Source organism: Pelobates fuscus, chromosome 1, assembly GCF_036172605.1.
Source record: "Pelobates fuscus isolate aPelFus1 chromosome 1, aPelFus1.pri, whole genome shotgun sequence".
Taxonomy (NCBI): domain Eukaryota; kingdom Metazoa; phylum Chordata; class Amphibia; order Anura; family Pelobatidae; genus Pelobates; species Pelobates fuscus.
In genome coordinates, this window is record NC_086317.1 from 486,585,109 (window position 1) to 486,604,896 (window position 19,788).

The 19,788-nt window shown below is 45.6% G+C and overlaps 1 protein-coding gene across 8 annotated transcripts in view; it reads right to left on the reverse strand.

Moving 5' to 3' along the window:
* Window positions 1-19,788, reverse strand: part of ARAP1 (ArfGAP with RhoGAP domain, ankyrin repeat and PH domain 1) — a 304,736-nt gene that overhangs the window by 30,128 nt on the left and 254,820 nt on the right. For 7 of the 8 annotated variants that reach the window (XM_063432734.1, XM_063432703.1, XM_063432716.1 and 4 more), the window contains 7 exons: window positions 19,499-19,588; window positions 17,321-17,386; window positions 16,896-17,013; window positions 16,096-16,212; window positions 15,291-15,424; window positions 14,614-14,655; window positions 10,672-10,754 (listed from right to left, as the gene is read on the reverse strand). In XM_063432734.1, coding sequence (XP_063288804.1) covers window positions 10,672-10,754; window positions 14,614-14,655; window positions 15,291-15,424; window positions 16,096-16,212; window positions 16,896-17,013; window positions 17,321-17,386; window positions 19,499-19,588 — 650 coding nt within the window. The remainder of the gene's footprint in view (window positions 1-10,671; window positions 10,755-14,613; window positions 14,656-15,290; window positions 15,425-16,095; window positions 16,213-16,895; window positions 17,014-17,320; window positions 17,387-19,498; window positions 19,589-19,788) is intronic. The other variant, XM_063432725.1, reaches the window with a different exon arrangement.

The window sequence follows — 19,788 nt, forward strand, 5'->3', positions numbered from 1 at the left end:
GTGATACTATGAAAACGACATGGTGTTATGCACACTGCTGATCATGGGCACCTGTTTGATACCTTGTATACAGCACCGTGTATTTAAATGCACACAAGGTGTAAACCATTTGGTTTTAGTAAAAAAAAAAAAAAAAAAAAAAGTTTTGTATTTTTTTACAGTTGAACGTGTGATAATTCTTCTATCAAGCATATAATTATATAATTAGTTTTAAACGCAAAAGCAATAAAATTAAAATTTTAGCAGGTAGGTACCGATTAGAAAGGCTTGGAAAGCACTTTGTTACCATGGAAGCAATGAACAAAGAGAGAGGAAAGAAAGAAACCGATTTCTCAGCCCTCTCTTTAGATATATATTGTTAAAATAAAATGTGACAGTCCATTAGATGTAATCAGTGCAGTAAATTACCCGCCGGGGTGCGGGAGGGTGGCATTGTGTATTACAGGGGGTCCTACACTCTCCAGATATTGAATGAAGGGTTAACCCTTGGGTGTCTGGACATCACGTTGCGCTGTCTCTGCCCTTTGGGATGTTGTCTTAGCAACCAGGATCCTGTGAGCGTTTCCATGACAAAGTGCTGCGATTTGCAGGCGTTGACTTTGCGATCTCGCCTTCTCTGCCAACCCCCCCTCCCCCCCGCTGGCATCACGCATCAGTAATCTCAGTACAACTCAACCTTCTAAACTGGCCACTATTAACCCCTCTCCAGCCAGAACCCCTTCCATAGAACGGTCACACAAAGCGTGACGCTGTGACAAAATGCTCAGACGGCATATTATTACTAATAGCAACAGCTTGTATCAAATAAAGCAATAAACATAGCTTAAGATAACAGTTACATTAACAGAATAGTACTTTCAAATATATGTCATTTGCTTTTTTGAATGACTAAATAGTTTTATTGTATCTTTTCTACACTGATACATATCTATACCTCCAACATATTCCATAGCGCAGTACAATGTTACAATCTGACAGCCCATTAGAATTACATGACGAAGGAAAATGTGTTTTATAAAAGAGACGGTATCTCCTCATCTCCTTTAAAAGCGGATTTAACTTTTTCCCAGGTTTTATTTTTGCTCAAGCTGTACTTTTAAACATTTACAACGGGTATTCTGGCAATTTTAAAGATAATGCTGTGCCTCTGATTTGCGGAGTGCCCAATCCCCTGACTGCGCAGGGACATGCTCATTTAATTAAAGACCCTCTAAATGGGAGTGTTTTAATGTGCTCAGTGCTGCTCTGGGGTCTACTAAATTAGTAAAATCTAAATATTAGGACCAACTAAATCATTTTGTCCTTAATTACACTGCTAGCAATATCCTGTTAAGTATTCATAGAACTATAAAATAATTAAACTAAAATGAAATAATCTTCATATATCGATCTGTCTTTGCTTCATGGATCAAACTTTACTTCTGAAGAGCGAAGTTTTGGTAATTTGTTTCCCCGTCAGTTTTCGCAGTAAGTTAATAAAGCCCACAGCATAAAACATTACAATAGATCTCTGCTGCCACCTACTGGAAAGGGGATAAAATGTCTGCGAGATCAGGTGTGCTGCTAGAAGGAAGCTAGGTGGCATCGCTGCAATGTATTATGATGTGGATCTCCCACAATAAAGAAAAAATAAATAGAGCTAAGAGTCGATTGAGCTATTTGTGCAGGTTTACAAGGATACGAGAAACTCCAGTCATTAAATTCCCCTGCTATAGGGACGCCTTGATCTGCTGCCTAAAACTATTTTCAAGAGTAAAAATGTTCAGGTGATTTTCCTTAAACCCTTAAGGACCAAACTTCTGGAATAAAATGGAATCATGACGTGTCAGACATGTCATGTGTCCTTAAGGGGTTAAACCTACTAAGATTTTACCATATCCAACAGTGGGGTTCAAAGACACAGTGCTGTGTGTTATTACAGTAGGTGAGATACGGCGCTGTGTGTTATTGCAGTAGGTGAGATACGGCGCTGTGTGTTACTGCAGTAGGTGAGATACGGCGCTGTGTGTTATTACAGTAGGTGAGATACGGCGCTGTGTGTTATTACAGTAGGTGAGATACGGCGCTGTCTGTTATTGCAGTAGGTGAGATACGGCGCCGTGTGTTATTGCAGTAGGTGAGATACGGCGCTGTGTGTTATTACAGTAGGTGAGATACGGCGCTGTGTGTTATTGCAGTAGGTGAGATACGGCGCTGTGTGTTATTGCAGTAGGTGAGATACGTTGCTGTGTGTTATTACAGTAGGTGAGATACGGCGCTGTGTGTTATTACAGTAGGTGAGATACGGCGCTGTGTGTTATTACAGTAGGTGAGATACGGCGCTGTGTGTTACTGCAGTAGGTGAGATACGGCGCTGTGTGTTATTACAGTAGGTGAGATACGGCGCTGTGTGTTATTACAGTAGGTGAGATACGGCGCTGTCTGTTATTGCAGTAGGTGAGATACGGCGCCGTGTGTTATTGCAGTAGGTGAGATACGGCGCTGTGTGTTATTACAGTAGGTGAGATACGGCGCTGTGTGTTATTGCAGTAGGTGAGATACGGCGCTGTGTGTTATTGCAGTAGGTGAGATACGGTGCTGTGTGTTATTACAGTAGGTGAGATACGGCGCTGTGTGTTATTGCAGTAGGTGAGATACGGCGCTGTGTGTTATTACAGTAGGTGAGATACGGCGCTGTGTGTTATTGCAGTAGGCGTGATACGGCGCTGTGTGCTATTACAGTAGGTGAGATACGGCGCTGTGTGTTATTACAGTAGGTGAGATACGGCGCTGTGTGTTATTGCAGTAGGTGTCATACGGTGTGTTATTGCAGTAGGTGAGATACGGCGCTGTGTGTTATTACAGTAGGTGAGATACGGCGCTGTGTGTTATTACAGTAGGCGTGATACGGCGCTGTGTGTTATTGCAGTAGGCGTGATACGGCGCTTTGTGTTATTGCTGTAGGTGAGATACGGCGCTGTGTGTTATTGCAGTAGGTGTGATACGGCGCTGTGTGTTATTGCAGTAGGTGAGATACGGCGCCGTGTGTTATTGCAGTAGGTGAGATACGGCGCTGTGTGTTATTACAGTAGGTGAGATACGGCGCTGTGTGTTATTGCAGTAGGTGAGATACGGCGCTGTGTGTTATTGCAGTAGGCGTGATACGGCGCTGTGTGCTATTACAGTAGGTGAGATACGGCGCTGTGTGTTATTACAGTAGGTGAGATACGGCGCTGTGTGTTATTGCAGTAGGTGTCATACGGTGTGTTATTGCAGTAGGTGAGATACGGCGCTGTGTGTTATTACAGTAGGTGAGATACGGCGTTGTGTGTTATTACAGTAGGCGTGATACGGCGCTGTGTGTTATTGCAGTAGGCGTGATACGGCGCTTTATGTTATTGCTGTAGGTGAGATACGGCGCTGTGTGTTATTGCAGTAGGTGTGATACGGCGCTGTGTGTTATTGCAGTAGGTGAGATACGTCGCTGTGTGTTATTGCAGTAGGTGAGATACGTCGCTGTGTGTTATTGCAGTAGGTGAGATACGGCGCTGTGTGTTATTACAGTAGGTGAGATACGGCGCTTTGTGTTATTGCTGTAGGTGAGATACGGCGCTGTGTGTTATTGCTGTAGGTGTGATACGTCGCTGTGTGTTATTGCAGTAGGTGAGATACGGCGCTGTGTGTTATTACAGTAGGTGTGATACGTTGCGGTGTGTTATTACAGTAGGTGTCATACGGTGTGTTATTGCAGTAGGTGAGATACGGCGCTGTGTGTTACTGCAGTAGGTGAGATACGGCGCTGTGTGTTACTGCAGTAGGTGAGATACGGCGCTGTGTGTTACTGCAGTAGGTGAGATACGGCGCTGTGTGTTATTACAGTAGGTGAGATACGTCGCTGTGTGTTATTACAGTAGGTGTCATACGGTGCTGTGTGTTATTGCAGTAGGTGTGATACGTCGCTGTGTGTTATTGCAGTAGGTGAGATACGGCGCTGTGTGTTATTGCAGTAGGTGAGATACGGCGCTGTGTGTTATTGCAGTAGGTGGGATACGGTGCTTTGTGTTATTGCTGTAGGTGAGATACGGCGCTGTGTGTTATTGCAGTAGGCGTGATACGTCGCTGTGTGTTATTGCAGTAGGTGAGATACGGCGCTGTGTGTTATTGCAGTAGGTGAGATACGGCGCTGTGTGTTATTGCAGTAGGTGAGATACGGCGCTGTGTGTTACTGCAGTAGGTGAGATACGGCGCTGTGTGTTATTGCAGTAGGTGAGTTACGGCGCTGTGTGTACTGCAGTAGGTGAGATACGGCGCCGTGTGTTATTACAGTAGGTGAGATACGTCGCTGTGTGTTATTACAGTAGGTGTGATACGTTGCGGTGTGTTATTACAGTAGGTGTCATACGGTGTGTTATTGCAGTAGGTGAGATACGGCGCTGTGTGTTACTGCAGTAGGTGAGATACGGCGCCGTGTGTTACTGCAGTAGGTGAGATACGGCGCTGTGTGTTACTGCAGTAGGTGAGATACGGCGCTGTGTGTTACTGCAGTAGGTGAGATACGGCGCTGTGTGTTATTACAGTAGGTGAGATACGGCGCTGTGTGTTATTACAGTAGGTGTCATACGGTGCTGTGTGTTATTGCAGTAGGTGTGATACGGCGCTGTGTGTTATTGCAGTAGGTGTGATACGGCGCTGTGTGTTATTGCAGTAGGTGAGATACGTTGCTGTGTGTTATTACAGTAGGTGAGATACGGTGCTGTGTGTTATTGCAGTAGGTGAGATACGTCGCTGTGTGTTATTACAGTAGGTGTCATACGGTGCTGTGTGTTATTGCAGTAGGTGTGATACGGCGCCGTGTGTTATTGCAGTAGGTGAGATACGGCGCTGTGTGTTACTGCAGTAGGTGAGATACGGCACTGTGTGTTACTGCAGTAGGTGAGATACGGTGCTGTGTGTTATTGCAGTAGGTGAGATACGGTGCTGTGTGTTATTGCAGTAGGTGAGATACGGCGCTGTGTGTTATTGCAGTAGGTGTGATACGTCGCTGTGTGTTATTACAGTAGGTGTGATACGTTGCGGTGTGTTATTACAGTAGGTGTCATACGGTGTGTTATTACAGTAGGTGTGATACATCGCTGTGTGTTATTACAGTAGGTGTGATACATCGCTGTGTGTTATTACAGTAGGTGTCATACGGTGCTGTGTGTTATTGCAGTAGCTGAGATACGGCGCTGTTTGTCGTTGCAGTAGGTGTGATACGGTGCTGTGTGTTATTACAGTAGGTGAGATACGGTGCTGTGTGTTATTGCAGTAGGTGTGATACGGCGCTGTGTGTTACTGCAGTAGGTGAGATACGGCGCTGTGTGTTACTGCAGTAGGTGTGATACGGCGCTGTGTGTTATTGCAGTAGGTGAGATACGGCGCCGTGTGTTATTGCAGTAGGTGAGATACGGCGCTGTGTGTTACTGCAGTAGGTGAGATACGGCGCTGTGTGTTATTGCAGTAGGTGAGATACGGCGCTGTGTGTTACTGCAGTAGGTGAGATACGGCGCTGTGTGTTACTGCAGTAGGTGAGATACGGCGCTGTGTGTTATTGCAGTAGGTGAGATACGGTGCTGTGTGTTATTACAGTAGGTGAGATACGGTGCTGTGTGTTATTGCAGTAGGTGTGATACGGCGCTGTGTGTTATTGCAGTAGGTGAGATACGGCGCTGTGTGTTATTGCAGTAGGTGTGATACGGTGCTGTGTGTTATTGCAGTAGGTGAGATACGGCGCTGTGTGTTATTGCAGTAGGTGAGATACGGCGCTGTGTGTTATTGCAGTAGGTGTGATACGTCGCTGTGTGTTATTACAGTAGGTGTCATACGGTGTGTTATTACAGTAGGTGTGATACATCGCTGTGTGTTATTACAGTAGGTGTGATACATCGCTGTGTGTTATTACAGTAGGTGTCATACGGTGCTGTGTGTTATTGCAGTAGCTGAGATACGGCGCTGTTTGTCGTTGCAGTAGGTGTGATACGGTGCTGTGTGTTATTACAGTAGGTGAGATACGGTGCTGTGTGTTATTGCAGTAGGTGAGATACGGCGCTGTTTGTCATTGCAGTAGGTGTGATACAGCGCTGTGTGTTACTGCAGTAGGTGAGATACGGCGTTGTGTGTTACTGCAGTAGGTGTGATACGGCGCTGTGTGTTATTGCAGTAGGTGAGATACGGCGCCGTGTGTTATTGCAGTAGGTGAGATACAGCGCTGTGTGTTACTGCAGTAGGTGAGATACGGCGCTGTGTGTTATTGCAGTAGGTGAGATACGGCGCTGTGTGTTACTGCAGTAGGTGAGATACGGCGCTGTGTGTTACTGCAGTAGGTGAGATACGGCGCTGTGTGTTACTGCAGTAGGTGAGATACGGCGCTGTGTGTTATTGCAGTAGGTGAGATACGGTGCTGTGTGTTATTACAGTAGGTGAGATACGGCGCTGTGTGTTACTGCAGTAGGTGAGATACGGCGCTGTGTGTTACTGCAGTAGGTGAGATACGGCGCTGTGTGTTATTGCAGTAGGTGAGATACGGCGCTGTGTGTTATTGCAGTAGGTGAGATACGGTGCTGTGTGTTATTGCAGTAGGTGAGATACGGCGCTATGTGTTATTGCAGTAGGTGAGATACGGCGCTGTGTGTTATTGCAGTAGGTGTGATACGGCGCTGTGTGCTATTATAGTAGGTGAGATACGGCGCTGTGTGTTATTGCAGTAGGTGAGATACGGCGCTGTGTGTTATTGCAGTAGGTGAGATACGGCGCTGTGTGTTATTGCAGTAGGTGAGATACGGTGCTGTGTGTTATTGCAGTAGGTGAGATACGGCGCTGTGTGTTATTGCAGTAGGTGAGATACGGCGCTGTGTGTTATTGCAGTAGGTGTGATACGGCGCTGTGTGCTATTATAGTAGGTGAGATACGGCGCTGTGTGTTATTGCAGTAGGTGAGATACGGCGCTGTGTGTTATTGCAGTAGGTGTGATACGGCGCTGTGTGTTATTGCAGTAGGTGAGATACGGCGCTGTGTGTTATTGCAGTAGGTGAGATACGGCGCTGTGTGTTATTGCAGTAGGTGTGATACGGCGCTGTGTGTTATTGCAGTAGGTGAGATACGGCGCTGTGTGTTATTGCAGTAGGTGAGATACGGCGCTGTGTGTTACTGCAGTAGGTGAGATACGGCGCTGTGTGTTATTGCAGTAGGTGTGATACGGCGCTGTGTGTTATTGCAGTAGGTGAGATACGGCGCTGTGTGTTATTACAGTAGGTGAGATACGGCGCTGTGTGTTATTGCAGTAGGTGTGATACGGCGCTGTGTGTTATTGCAGTAGGTGTGATACGGCGCTGTGTGTTATTGCAGTAGGTGAGATACGGCGCTGTGTGTTATTGCAGTAGGTGTGATACGTCGCTGTGTGTTATTACAGTAGGTGTCATACGGTGTGTTATTACAGTAGGTGTGATACATCGCTGTGTGTTATTACAGTAGGTGTGATACATCGCTGTGTGTTATTACAGTAGGTGTCATACGGTGCTGTGTGTTATTGCAGTAGCTGAGATACGGCGCTGTTTGTCGTTGCAGTAGGTGTGATACGGTGCTGTGTGTTATTACAGTAGGTGAGATACGGTGCTGTGTGTTATTGCAGTAGGTGAGATACGGCGCTGTTTGTCATTGCAGTAGGTGTGATACAGCGCTGTGTGTTACTGCAGTAGGTGAGATACGGCGTTGTGTGTTACTGCAGTAGGTGTGATACGGCGCTGTGTGTTATTGCAGTAGGTGAGATACGGCGCCGTGTGTTATTGCAGTAGGTGAGATACAGCGCTGTGTGTTACTGCAGTAGGTGAGATACGGCGCTGTGTGTTATTGCAGTAGGTGAGATACGGCGCTGTGTGTTACTGCAGTAGGTGAGATACGGCGCTGTGTGTTACTGCAGTAGGTGAGATACGGCGCTGTGTGTTACTGCAGTAGGTGAGATACGGCGCTGTGTGTTATTGCAGTAGGTGAGATACGGTGCTGTGTGTTATTACAGTAGGTGAGATACGGCGCTGTGTGTTACTGCAGTAGGTGAGATACGGCGCTGTGTGTTACTGCAGTAGGTGAGATACGGCGCTGTGTGTTATTGCAGTAGGTGAGATACGGCGCTGTGTGCTATTATAGTAGGTGAGATACGGCGCTGTGTGCTATTGCAGTAGGTGAGATACGGCGCCGTGTGTTATTGCAGTAGGTGAGATACAGCGCTGTGTGTTACTGCAGTAGGTGAGATACGGCGCTGTGTGTTATTGCAGTAGGTGAGATACGGCGCTGTGTGTTACTGCAGTAGGTGAGATACGGCGCTGTGTGTTACTGCAGTAGGTGAGATACGGCGCTGTGTGTTACTGCAGTAGGTGAGATACGGCGCTGTGTGTTATTGCAGTAGGTGAGATACGGTGCTGTGTGTTATTACAGTAGGTGAGATACGGCGCTGTGTGTTATTACAGTAGGTGAGATACGGCGCTGTGTGTTATTACAGTAGGTGAGATACGGCGCTGTGTGTTATTGCAGTAGGTGTGATACGGCGCTGTGTGTTATTGCAGTAGGTGTGATACGGCGCTGTGTGCTATTATAGTAGGTGAGATACGGCGCTGTGTGTTATTGCAGTAGGTGTGATACGGCGCTGTGTGTTATTGCAGTAGGTGAGATACGGCGCTGTGTGTTATTGCAGTAGGTGAGATACGGCGCTGTGTGTTATTGCAGTAGGTGAGATACGGCGCTGTGTGTTACTGCAGTAGGTGAGATACGGCGCTGTGTGTTATTGCAGTAGGTGAGATACGGCGCTGTGTGTTATTGCAGTAGGTGAGATACGGCGCTGTGTGTTATTGCAGTAGGTGAGATACGGCGCTGTGTGTTATTGCAGTAGGTGTGATACGGCGCTGTGTGTTATTGCAGTAGGTGTGATACGGCGCTGTGTGTTATTGCAGTAGGTGAGATACGGCGCTGTGTGTTATTACAGTAGGTGAGATACGGCGCTGTGTGTTATTGCAGTAGGTGAGATACGGCGCTGTGTGTTATTGCAGTAGGTGAGATACGGCGCTGTGTGTTATTGCAGTAGGTGTGATACGGCGCTGTGTGTTATTGCAGTAGGTGAGATACGGCGCTGTGTGTTATTGCAGTAGGTGAGATACGGCGCTGTGTGTTATTGCAGTAGGTGAGATACGGCGCTGTGTGTTATTGCAGTAGGTGAGATACGGCGCTGTGTGTTATTACAGTAGGTGAGATACGGCGCTGTGTGTTATTGCAGTAGGTGAGATACGGCGCTGTGTGTTATTGCAGTAGGTGTGATACGGCGCTGTGTGTTATTGCAGTAGGTGAGATACGGCGCTGTGTGCTATTATAGTAGGTGAGATACGGCGCTGTGTGTTATTGCAGTAGGTGTGATACGGCACTGTGTGTTATTGCAGTAGGTGAGATACGGCGCTGTGTGCTATTATAGTAGGTGAGATACGGCGCTGTGTGTTATTGCAGTAGGTGAGATACGGCGCTGTGTGTTATTGCAGTAGGTGAGATACGGCGCTGTGTGTTATTGCAGTAGGTGAGATACGGCGCTGTGTGTTATTGCAGTAGGTGAGATACGGCGCTGTGTGTTATTGCAGTAGGTGAGATACGGCGCTGTGTGCTATTATAGTAGGTGAGATACGGCGCTGTGTGTTATTGCAGTAGGTGTGATACGGCACTGTGTGTTATTGCAGTAGGTGAGATACGGCGCTGTGTGCTATTATAGTAGGTGAGATACGGCGCTGTGTGTTATTGCAGTAGGTGAGATACGGCGCTGTGTGTTATTGCAGTAGGTGTGATACGGCGCTGTGTGTTATTGCAGTAGGTGAGATACGGCGCTGTGTGTTATTGCAGTAGGTGAGATACGGCGCTGTGTGTTATTGCAGTAGGTGTGATACGGCGCTGTGTGTTATTGCAGTAGGTGAGATACGGCGCTGTGTGCTATTATAGTAGGTGAGATACGGCGCTGTGTGTTATTGCAGTAGGTGTGATACGGCACTGTGTGTTATTGCAGTAGGTGAGATACGGCGCTGTGTGCTATTATAGTAGGTGAGATACGGCGCTGTGTGTTATTGCAGTAGGTGAGATACGGCGCTGTGTGTTATTGCAGTAGGTGTGATACGGCGCTGTGTGTTATTGCAGTAGGTGAGATACGGCGCTGTGTGTTATTGCAGTAGGTGAGATACGGCGCTGTGTGTTATTGCAGTAGGTGTGATACGGCGCTGTGTGTTATTGCAGTAGGTGAGATACGGCGCTGTGTGTTATTGCAGTAGGTGTGATACGGCACTGTGTGTTATTGCAGTAGGTGAGATACGGCGCTGTGTGCTATTATAGTAGGTGAGATACGGCGCTGTGTGTTATTGCAGTAGGTGAGATACGGCGCTGTGTGTTATTGCAGTAGGTGTGATACGGCGCTGTGTGTTATTGCAGTAGGTGAGATACGGCGCTGTGTGTTATTGCAGTAGGTGAGATACGGCGCTGTGTGTTATTGCAGTAGGTGTGATACGGCGCTGTGTGTTATTGCAGTAGGTGAGATACGGCGCTGTGTGCTATTATAGTAGGTGAGATTATATATGCACCATAACCATTTCATTTTGCTACAATGGTTTTGACATTTAAACAAAACATAGCAGTGCTTACCCCCTGGGTGGTCGGATTTTCTTCTTGGCTCCTAGGTATATGAGAAGGTTTTTTACGGGCCATTCTTTCTCCGCCTTGTGACTCTGCGCCATAACAAGAAGAAAGAATCAATGAATTTATCTGTGAGGTGAAGTAACAAACAAGGTCACCGATATTCCTTGCTTACAGAAAATCATTTTCACAGCAGATAAGAGATAATCTGCTACTATCCCAATACAATGGATTATACTTTACTTAGATTCTATGCTCACCGCCACGGTTTGGCCATCCAAAGCTTCCTCCAAATCTTTCTGTACAATGTACACGCAGATATTGTAACATCGCTCATTGACATTTACCCAAATAACAAAGTAAGGCCCGGCATCATTTAGCAACAACCGTGGGACGTAGAGACTGACACGGCACCGATACAGGAACGTGCCATTATACATTGGAATAACCGGATTTTATATCGTTTAAATGCTGCGACAATTTGAAATCTTTCTATAAATGTATTCTAGAGAATGAGTAACAGGAGGGGAAGATACAATGAAGAAATGACAAACGATTACTCTGAAATAGGAGCTGAGCATTGGTTGGCTGACCGACTGCTGTTAACATCCAATCAGAATACGGCTGGAATTCAAATTAGTCTCAACACACATTTATTTAAACTTCTCTAAACACCTTTTTATACAGAAAGTGAGCTTTCAGAGAAACAAACGTTTTACTTACTTTTTTAGAATCTTAAATTCCTCCGGTATGGATGTAAATCCCAAATGGAGCGTGCCATGGGTTAATTGATAGTAATGTTACATGAGAATGGCCTCTTCCATTAGCCCCAGTCAGACAGAACATGAATAAAAGATGTCGAATTTAATCCGATATCCACGGTGAATAGTGTCTGTTTTATAACCAGTATTTTTATTTTCAGAATACATTTCACAGCGTTGTGTGGGGCTGCCAGATATTTTAAATGGTCACTTCTGCGCTGCAGTGTGTTTGCGTGAGATTGTAAGTGGGTGTACATAAGGAAAGGAGAGTGTTTATAAATTCATTGTCTCTACCGGAAAACTTTTCGGACACACACTCTCTTTTATACAAATACACACAACCAACATACATTTCTATCCTTACATGAACATGCTGCTTACATACATGTTTCTTTACACAGACATGCATCCTCAAACACACACTCTCTCTCCCACATTGCTCATGTAGACATGCGCACTCTGGTACACATTACACACACACAGACATGCGCTCTCTCTGACACACACAGACACGTGCTCTCTCTGACACTCACAGACGTGCGCTCTGTCTGACACTCACAGATGTGCGCTCTGTCTGACACACACAGATGTGCGCTCTGTCTGACACACACACACACACACAGGCGCTCTCTCGGACACACACACACACACAGGCGCTCTCTCGGACACACACAGACATGCGCTCTCTCTGACACTCACAGATGTGCGCTCTGTCTGACACTCACAGATGTGCGCTCTGTCTGACACACACACACAGGCGCTCTCTCTGACACACACACACACACACACAGGCACTCTCTCGGACACACACACACACAGGCGCTCTCTCGGACACACACAGACATACACCCACTCGTACATTTACAATCAGAATGAATGCTAGCTTACTCCCCGATATAATTCCAGCAGCCAGAGCATTTGCTGCTGCTGGTCATGGGATTGTCATGTACGACATCTGGCAACCCCACCTCCCCCGCTGTAAAACTGGGGCTAGGTATAAAATGATAACCGGTGTAAAGATACACTCACAGTAACCTTTTCTGTTGGATGACATGCTCATATAACAAAACAGCAACACAATTGACTATTTATACAAATATTGGTTTAAAATTAACCCTTTAAGTGATCATGTAACTGAAGCAGATCAGCAGACTCCTTTTCCCAGCATTCCCTGTTTTAACATCAGATTATTGTTTCTTCTGGCCTGGTATTGGTTAAGGGTATCTGTTAGTCAATAAGCCGTGCACTTACAATTATTACCAAAGCAACGCTGTGAATGTAGATAGCTCCGGCAGCCAATCACAGATTAGCAACAGGTGTAACATTACGTTAGTCACTGACAGTGTTGCTATTTTGTCATATAAACAGTCTATCGAACAGAAAAAATTGACCACCATTTTACTTTGTAAAGTACTGCTCGAGGGGAGAAGCCTTGAGTGACAGCAAGAGAACATACTAAGTGAGGCTTGGGAGAACCAGTAATACTGCAGTGGATCTCAGCCCTGGGATGGTAAAACCTAAACTATGTGCAGGAGTGTCCCAGTAAGTGAGGCTTGGGAGAACCAGTAATACTGCAGTGGATCTCAACCCTGGCATGATAAAACCTAAACTATGTGCAGGAGTGTCCCAGTAACTGAGGTTTGGGAGAACCAGTAATACCTCAGTGGATCTCAACCCTGGGATGGTAAAACCTAAACTATGTGCAGGAGTGTCCCAGTGAGGCTTGGGAGAACCAGTAATACCGCAGTGGATCTCAACCCTGGGATGGTAAAACCTAAACTATGTGCAGGAGTGTCCCAGTGAGGCTTGGGAGAACCAGTAATCCAGCAGTGGATCTCAACCCTGGGATGGTAAAACCTAAATTATGTGCAGGAGTGTCCCAGTAAGTGAGGCTTGGGAGAACCAGTAATACCGCAGTGGATCTCAACCCTGGAATGGTAGAACCTAAACTATGTGCAGGAGGGTCCCAGTAAGTGAGGCTTGGGAGAACCAGTAATACCGCAGTGGATCTCAACCCTGGAATGGTAAAACCTAAACTATGTGCAGGAGTGTCCCAGTGAGGCTTGGGAGAACCAGTAATACTGCAGTGGATCTAGACCCTGGAATGGTAAAACCTTACCTATGTGCATGCTGTTAACACATGGCCTCAAATTTATACTGAAAAGGGGATTTAAAGCCTTGGTGTCACCAGTCCTCTGATTTACACCCCAGAGAACCATTTACAGTTTAAACACCCAAAGTGGCAGTTTTGGTGTAAGGAGACTAAAGGCTTTATCCCCAGATTCTGTGTGAAACCCTTTTGGGTCAGATTGACTAAAAGGAGGCCCATGGAGCTTAAAAAGTGTCCTTCAGCTCTTCATAGCAATCCGTTCCAGCAATGTCAATGATGAGATACAGCCTGTGTGCTCTGATGTATCCTACTCTCATGGGGCGGTGACACTGCGATACGGCCTGTGTGCTCCGATACATCCTACTCTGCGGGGGCGGTGATACTGAAAAACTGCCTGTGTGCTCTGATACATCCTACTCTGCGGGGGCAGGATACGGAGATACGGGCTGTGTGCTCAGATACATCCTACTCTGCGGGGGCGGTGATACTGAAAAACTGCCTGTGTGCTCTGATGCATCCTACTCTGCGGGGGCAGGCATACGGAGATACGGGCTGTGTGCTCTGATGTATCCTACTCTGCAGGGGCGGTGATACTGAAAAACTGCCTGTGTGCTCTGATGCATCCTACTCTGCGGGGGCAGGCATACGGCCTGTGTGCTCTGATATAGCCTGCTCTGCGGGGGCGGTGATCCTGAGATATAGCCTGTGTGCTCCGATACATCCTGCTCTGCGGGGGCAGGCATACGGCCTGTGTGCTCTGATTCAAACTACTCTGCGGGGGGCAGTGATACTAAGATACAGCCTGTGTGCTCTGATACATCCTACTCTGCCGGAGCGGTGATACGGAGATACAGCCTGTGTGCTCTGATACATCCTACTCTGCAGGAGCGGTGATACGGAGATACGGCCTGTGTGTTCTGATAAATCTTACTCTGCTCAGTTTAGTTTTTATTTTCCTTTAAGCAGGGTGCTCAAACTGTGGGGGTTCTGGGTTGAGAATCATTGTAATTAAATTAGTGGAATTGGAGTATGACAACCATCACCAGCACCAAATTCACATACCACTCCCAAATCTCTCACCTCCAATATGCTGTCCTGGGGCATGTCCTGGAGATTCAAATTCTGCTTAATAAATGGTTATTGTTACTCGCTAACACAGGACTGCAAGCAAATAGCACAGGCCTATAGCACAGCAGATGACTACTTCAATTTGCCCCTTCCGCTGACCTTGTAACAGTAAGATTACCCCAGGCTGCAACGTTTGGGTAAATCAGATTTACGATTAGAAAAGTAAATGGAATTGAAGGAATCAATAGATTTAGGATTGGATTTAGGTAGTTCCCAAAACTGTCACGTTAAATTAATATTAACAAATAAAACCTATATGAAATATATGATATTGGCGATAAGTGCCATGATACTGGCGATAACTGACATGATATTGGGGATAACTGCCATGATATTGGCAATAAGTGCCATGATATTGGGGATAACTGCCATGATATTGGCAATAAGTGCCATGATATTGGCGATAATTGTCATGAGATTGGCGATAATTGTCATGAGATTGGCGATACTTGTCATGAAATTGGCGATACTTGTCATGAGATTGGCGATAAGTGCCATGATATTGGCGATAACTGCCATGATATTGGGGATAATTGTCATGAGATTGGCGATAACTGCCATGATATTGTTGATAAGTGCCATGATATTGGTGATAATTGCCATGATATTAGCGTGCTCACTGAACGTACCCTAACGTCTTTGTACATGCGAAGAGAACTGCTATTCAGCATGAAGTACCGATCAGAAAACTGTCCAAATCCCAGGTAATTTCGGTCTTCCCGATATTTCATGATGCCGTGTTTGGAGTCTCCAATGCGGGTGTCTATGGAGGTAGAACAGATGGAAATCAATTGGCCAACTTGCAGTCAGTCGATAATCACACGAACGTTTGTCAGTAATATTAGTAGTGATCAGTTCTTTGTGTGTTACTTAATTTAATTATCAGAGGGAAACAAGTTAGTGACTAATGGCTCGATGGTAAATGATTGCAACAATCACAGAGGAGAGTCCTGTGTTATATCCACAGTTCAACTCGGTGTAAAGTGGAACAGAAAATCAGCAAATACAAACTCTTAGTACATCCTGTATTATTGTGACTTTGTAGAATTGCTATGGCAACACCAACACTTTTCATGTGTTCTGTTAGAGCTGCTACAGCAACGCCAACACGTATATAGAATTCTTGTAAAGTTGCTGTGGCAATACATTGGAGAACAAACCTTTTACCTGACGTATGTCCAGTGTGCAAAATGATAAATGTTAAGTGGTGGTTAGTACCAGTGTAGGCAACAAGTGGTGACGGGGGAGGCGAGTGCTACTCACTGATGTAGTGCAGCACGGGGTGGGGGGTGAGTGATACTCACTGATGTAGTGCAGCACGGGGTGGGGGGTCAGTGCTACTCACTGATGCAGTGCAGCACAGGGTGGGGGGGTGAGTGCTACTCACTGATGTAGTGCAGCATGGGGTGAGGAGGGGGGGTGAGTGCTACTCACTGATGTAGTGCAGCATGGCCTCCATATGCAAGTTCTTCTTCACCACCACATGGCTTTTACTTGTTTTTTCGGAGTGAAAGATTGGCAGGACGTTCTCTGAAAAATGCAGGGGCCGCTCTGTGAGGAGACCAGAGTTATGATTAAAACCAGGGCCATCACTGACACTGTGCCACTACAACCAACACCACACCCCCTGACACTGTGCCACTATAACCAACACCACACCCACTGACACTGTGCCACTACAACCAACACCGCACCCACTCACACTGTGCCACTAAAACCAACACCACACACACTGACACTACAACCAGCACCACACCCACTGCCACTACGCCATTACAACCAACACCACACACACTGACACTGTGCCACTACAACCAACACCACACACACTGGCACTGGGCCACTACTGCTGATACCACACCAGACGACACAGTGCCAATCCCATAAATATCACACCCGCTGACAAAGTGCCACTACTGCAGATACCACACCTACCGCCACAGACTTACTACCACAGATACAACACCCACAGGCACATTGTCACTACATTAAACACCCTACAGCTAACACAGCACTATTACTACAAATACCACACCGCTGGCAGTGCCACTACTGCTTATACCACACCCGCTGACAGGGCTACAACCACAGATATCACAACCACTGGCATAGTGACAGTATCATCAATTCTACACTCCCAGTTACACTGCCATTACTGCTGATACCATCCACAGTTACTATTCACACTACCACGGATATACATACAGCTTTCAAACAAGTTTATTAATACGAACCTAGCCCCTCACTCTCATCCACCTCAAAGCAGCTCCAGTACTCTCTGTCCTTTGCCCGGATATTTCGTCTCTCCAGAAGTGTCTCAGTAAGCTCCTGCGCAGTCATTGTAACCGGAATCTAATAGAGAAAAAGATTTAGGAGTTTAACTAAATCACAGGTAAAATACCAGGTGAAGCGGACATGTATAATGCTGGCCCTTTTGTGGTCTGTGTGAGTTCCCAGGAGGCACGTGGAAGAAGGTGGCATTTTACCTCCCTCTCTGGGATTATCACCTCCCCCAGATGGCAGGAGCAGTGACGGGCAGCCCTCTGCGGGAGTCAGCATGATGTACGTATCTATGGCATTGTGTTGGTGAGTCTGTGTGTATGATGTGCGTGAGAGCCCGCCAGTGACCACCTACAAATTAGGGAGATAATTAACTCACATGAACAATCTGCTGCATTTCAGGATTCTTCTCTCCCAGATAAACATGGCAGATAAAATCCTTTGTCTAGGGAAAAAGAAATGGTCAGAGAATAGGAAAATTTGTATTTATTTATTTGTGAACTATTTTAGGACACGTGGAAGGAAGGATACATTGAGGATGTCCTGGGCTGGTATTACCTTACATTATATCTGTCATGACAATAAAACGTAAGCTTAAATGAGTCACGTTACATCTATGCATTGTGCTAAATATCTCTAAATTTCTCTAAGATCACAGGTTAAAAAACAGCCCGTGCCCCACCTCTCAGTCAGTTCAGTCTGTGCCGATTGGCACAGAGATAAGAAGGCTGTGCTTTGCATGTCTGTAACCAGGGAAACCCTGCTTCCGTGTCTCCTGCTTGAATTCAAGCTATGGGAAAGCAATGTGATGTAGCATTATAACTGGGAATGACTGGTTTAACCCCTTAAGGACCAAACTTCTGCAATAAAAGGGAATCATGACATGTCACACGTCATGTGTCCTTAAGGGGTTAATATGTATTTGCTGTGTTGCAATGAGGGTTAAAAATATTCCAGTTTATTCTAGCTAAAGGAACAGAGGCCTGCTATCTCCTGTATTTAAGGTTGCTTAATCTTGGAGAGGACACCTAAATCTCTCTCTTATTCTTATAGTAATAGATGCATATAGCATACTTCCCAAGTGTCTCTATTTAGGAGGGACAGTTCCTAGTTTGGGCCCAACTCCCTTTGTCCCTCTTTTCTATCCTAATGACCCTCTTTTCTTTAATGTTGGTGTGTCTGAGTGTATCACAGAGCTCCACAGTAATAATACTCCCAGTAATGTGTCTGAGTGTATCACAGAGCTCCACAGCAATAATACTCCCAGTAATGTGTCTGAGTGTATCACAGAGCTCCACAGTAATAATACTCCCAGTAATGTATCTGAGTGTATAACAGAGCTCCACAGTAATAATACTCCCAGTAATGTGTCTGAGTGAATAACAGAGCTCCACATCAATAATACTCCCAGTAATGTATCTGAGTGTATAACAGAGCTCCACAGCAATAATACTCCCAGTAATGTGTCTGAGTGTATAACAGAGCTCCACAGCAATAATACTCCCATTAATGTGACTGTGTATAACAGAGCCCCCCAGCAATAATACTCCCAGTAATGTTTCTGAGTGTATCACAGAGCTCCATAGCAATAATACTCCCAGTAATGTTTCTGAGTGTATAACAGAGCTCCACAGCAATAATACTCCCAGTAATGTGTCTTAGTGTATAACAGAGCTCCACAGTGATAATACTCCCAGTAATGTGACTGAGTGTATAACAGAGCTCCACAGCAATAATACTCCCAGTAATGTGTCTTTAAACTACAATAAATGTGTTCAGAAATCAGTCTGTGTAAATGAGATACATCTTTCTTGCTCTTAATTCTGTTTTAGTTCTATAAATTGTCATTAGTAAGTCACCTAATATATTTCCTATTACTCCTGCCCCTGGCCACACCTCCCTTAAATTAAAGTGTCTCTCTCTGTTCATTTAAAATGCTGTCAGGTGTGATATGGGATATAAAAATGATGGCACTCAATAAACATCTAGCCATGCTCCTTTGCATTATGTAAACAGCTTGCCTGCATTTTCTTTTGAGATACCAACTGCTTAACAAGAATGAACCCTATGAGCAAAGTTGAACGAATCTGTGAATTTCTGATCTACAACGCAATGCCTGCAAGGAGAAGTAGCAAGAAGGGGTAGGCTCTGCGTGAGAGCAGCACCAGCAGCAAAAGCACAGAGAGAAAGAGCCAGAATGAGAAGTTTTATTTACACAAAGCCAACATAAAGTCTTGGGGACTTTTAACATGTTATAGTAAGTCTGGGCTTTCCAAACAGGGGTATTCAGTAGTGGTGTGTTTTTACAATAAGTGTAACACCCACAGAAACATGATTGATGGTCTCAGTAGGAAACAGGAGTAACGCAAATAGCATTAAGGGAACAATCACTTTATTGTATGACATGGGTCTCGTCAGACGGTAGGAAAACTGCAAATCTAGATTTGTTGTGGCAGGTTCATTTTAACCTACATTGCTACAATCTCTTACAAATCATACCCACGGACGTATCTCAAACCCTACATATTCATCGGTGACCCCACAGTACCCCACTCACTGTGCCCGTGGAAGGAGGATATGAAATTTGTTGCATGTTCATCATGGCTGAGGTAATTTTCAGTCTCTTCTCCAATTCCTGTGGATCAACCTGCAGACACAGAAACAGACCTATTATTAAAGGGGCAGTCCCCCCTCCTGCTCTCTGCCAACAAATCAGTGGGCTTGGATATGCAAGAATACTGTGTTCTATACGAGTAACAGCTGACAATGGCTCTCCAGATGTTTGTCAACTACATTTCCTATAACGCTCAACCAACCACAACATTTATTTGCAAGTTTGGCAGTAGC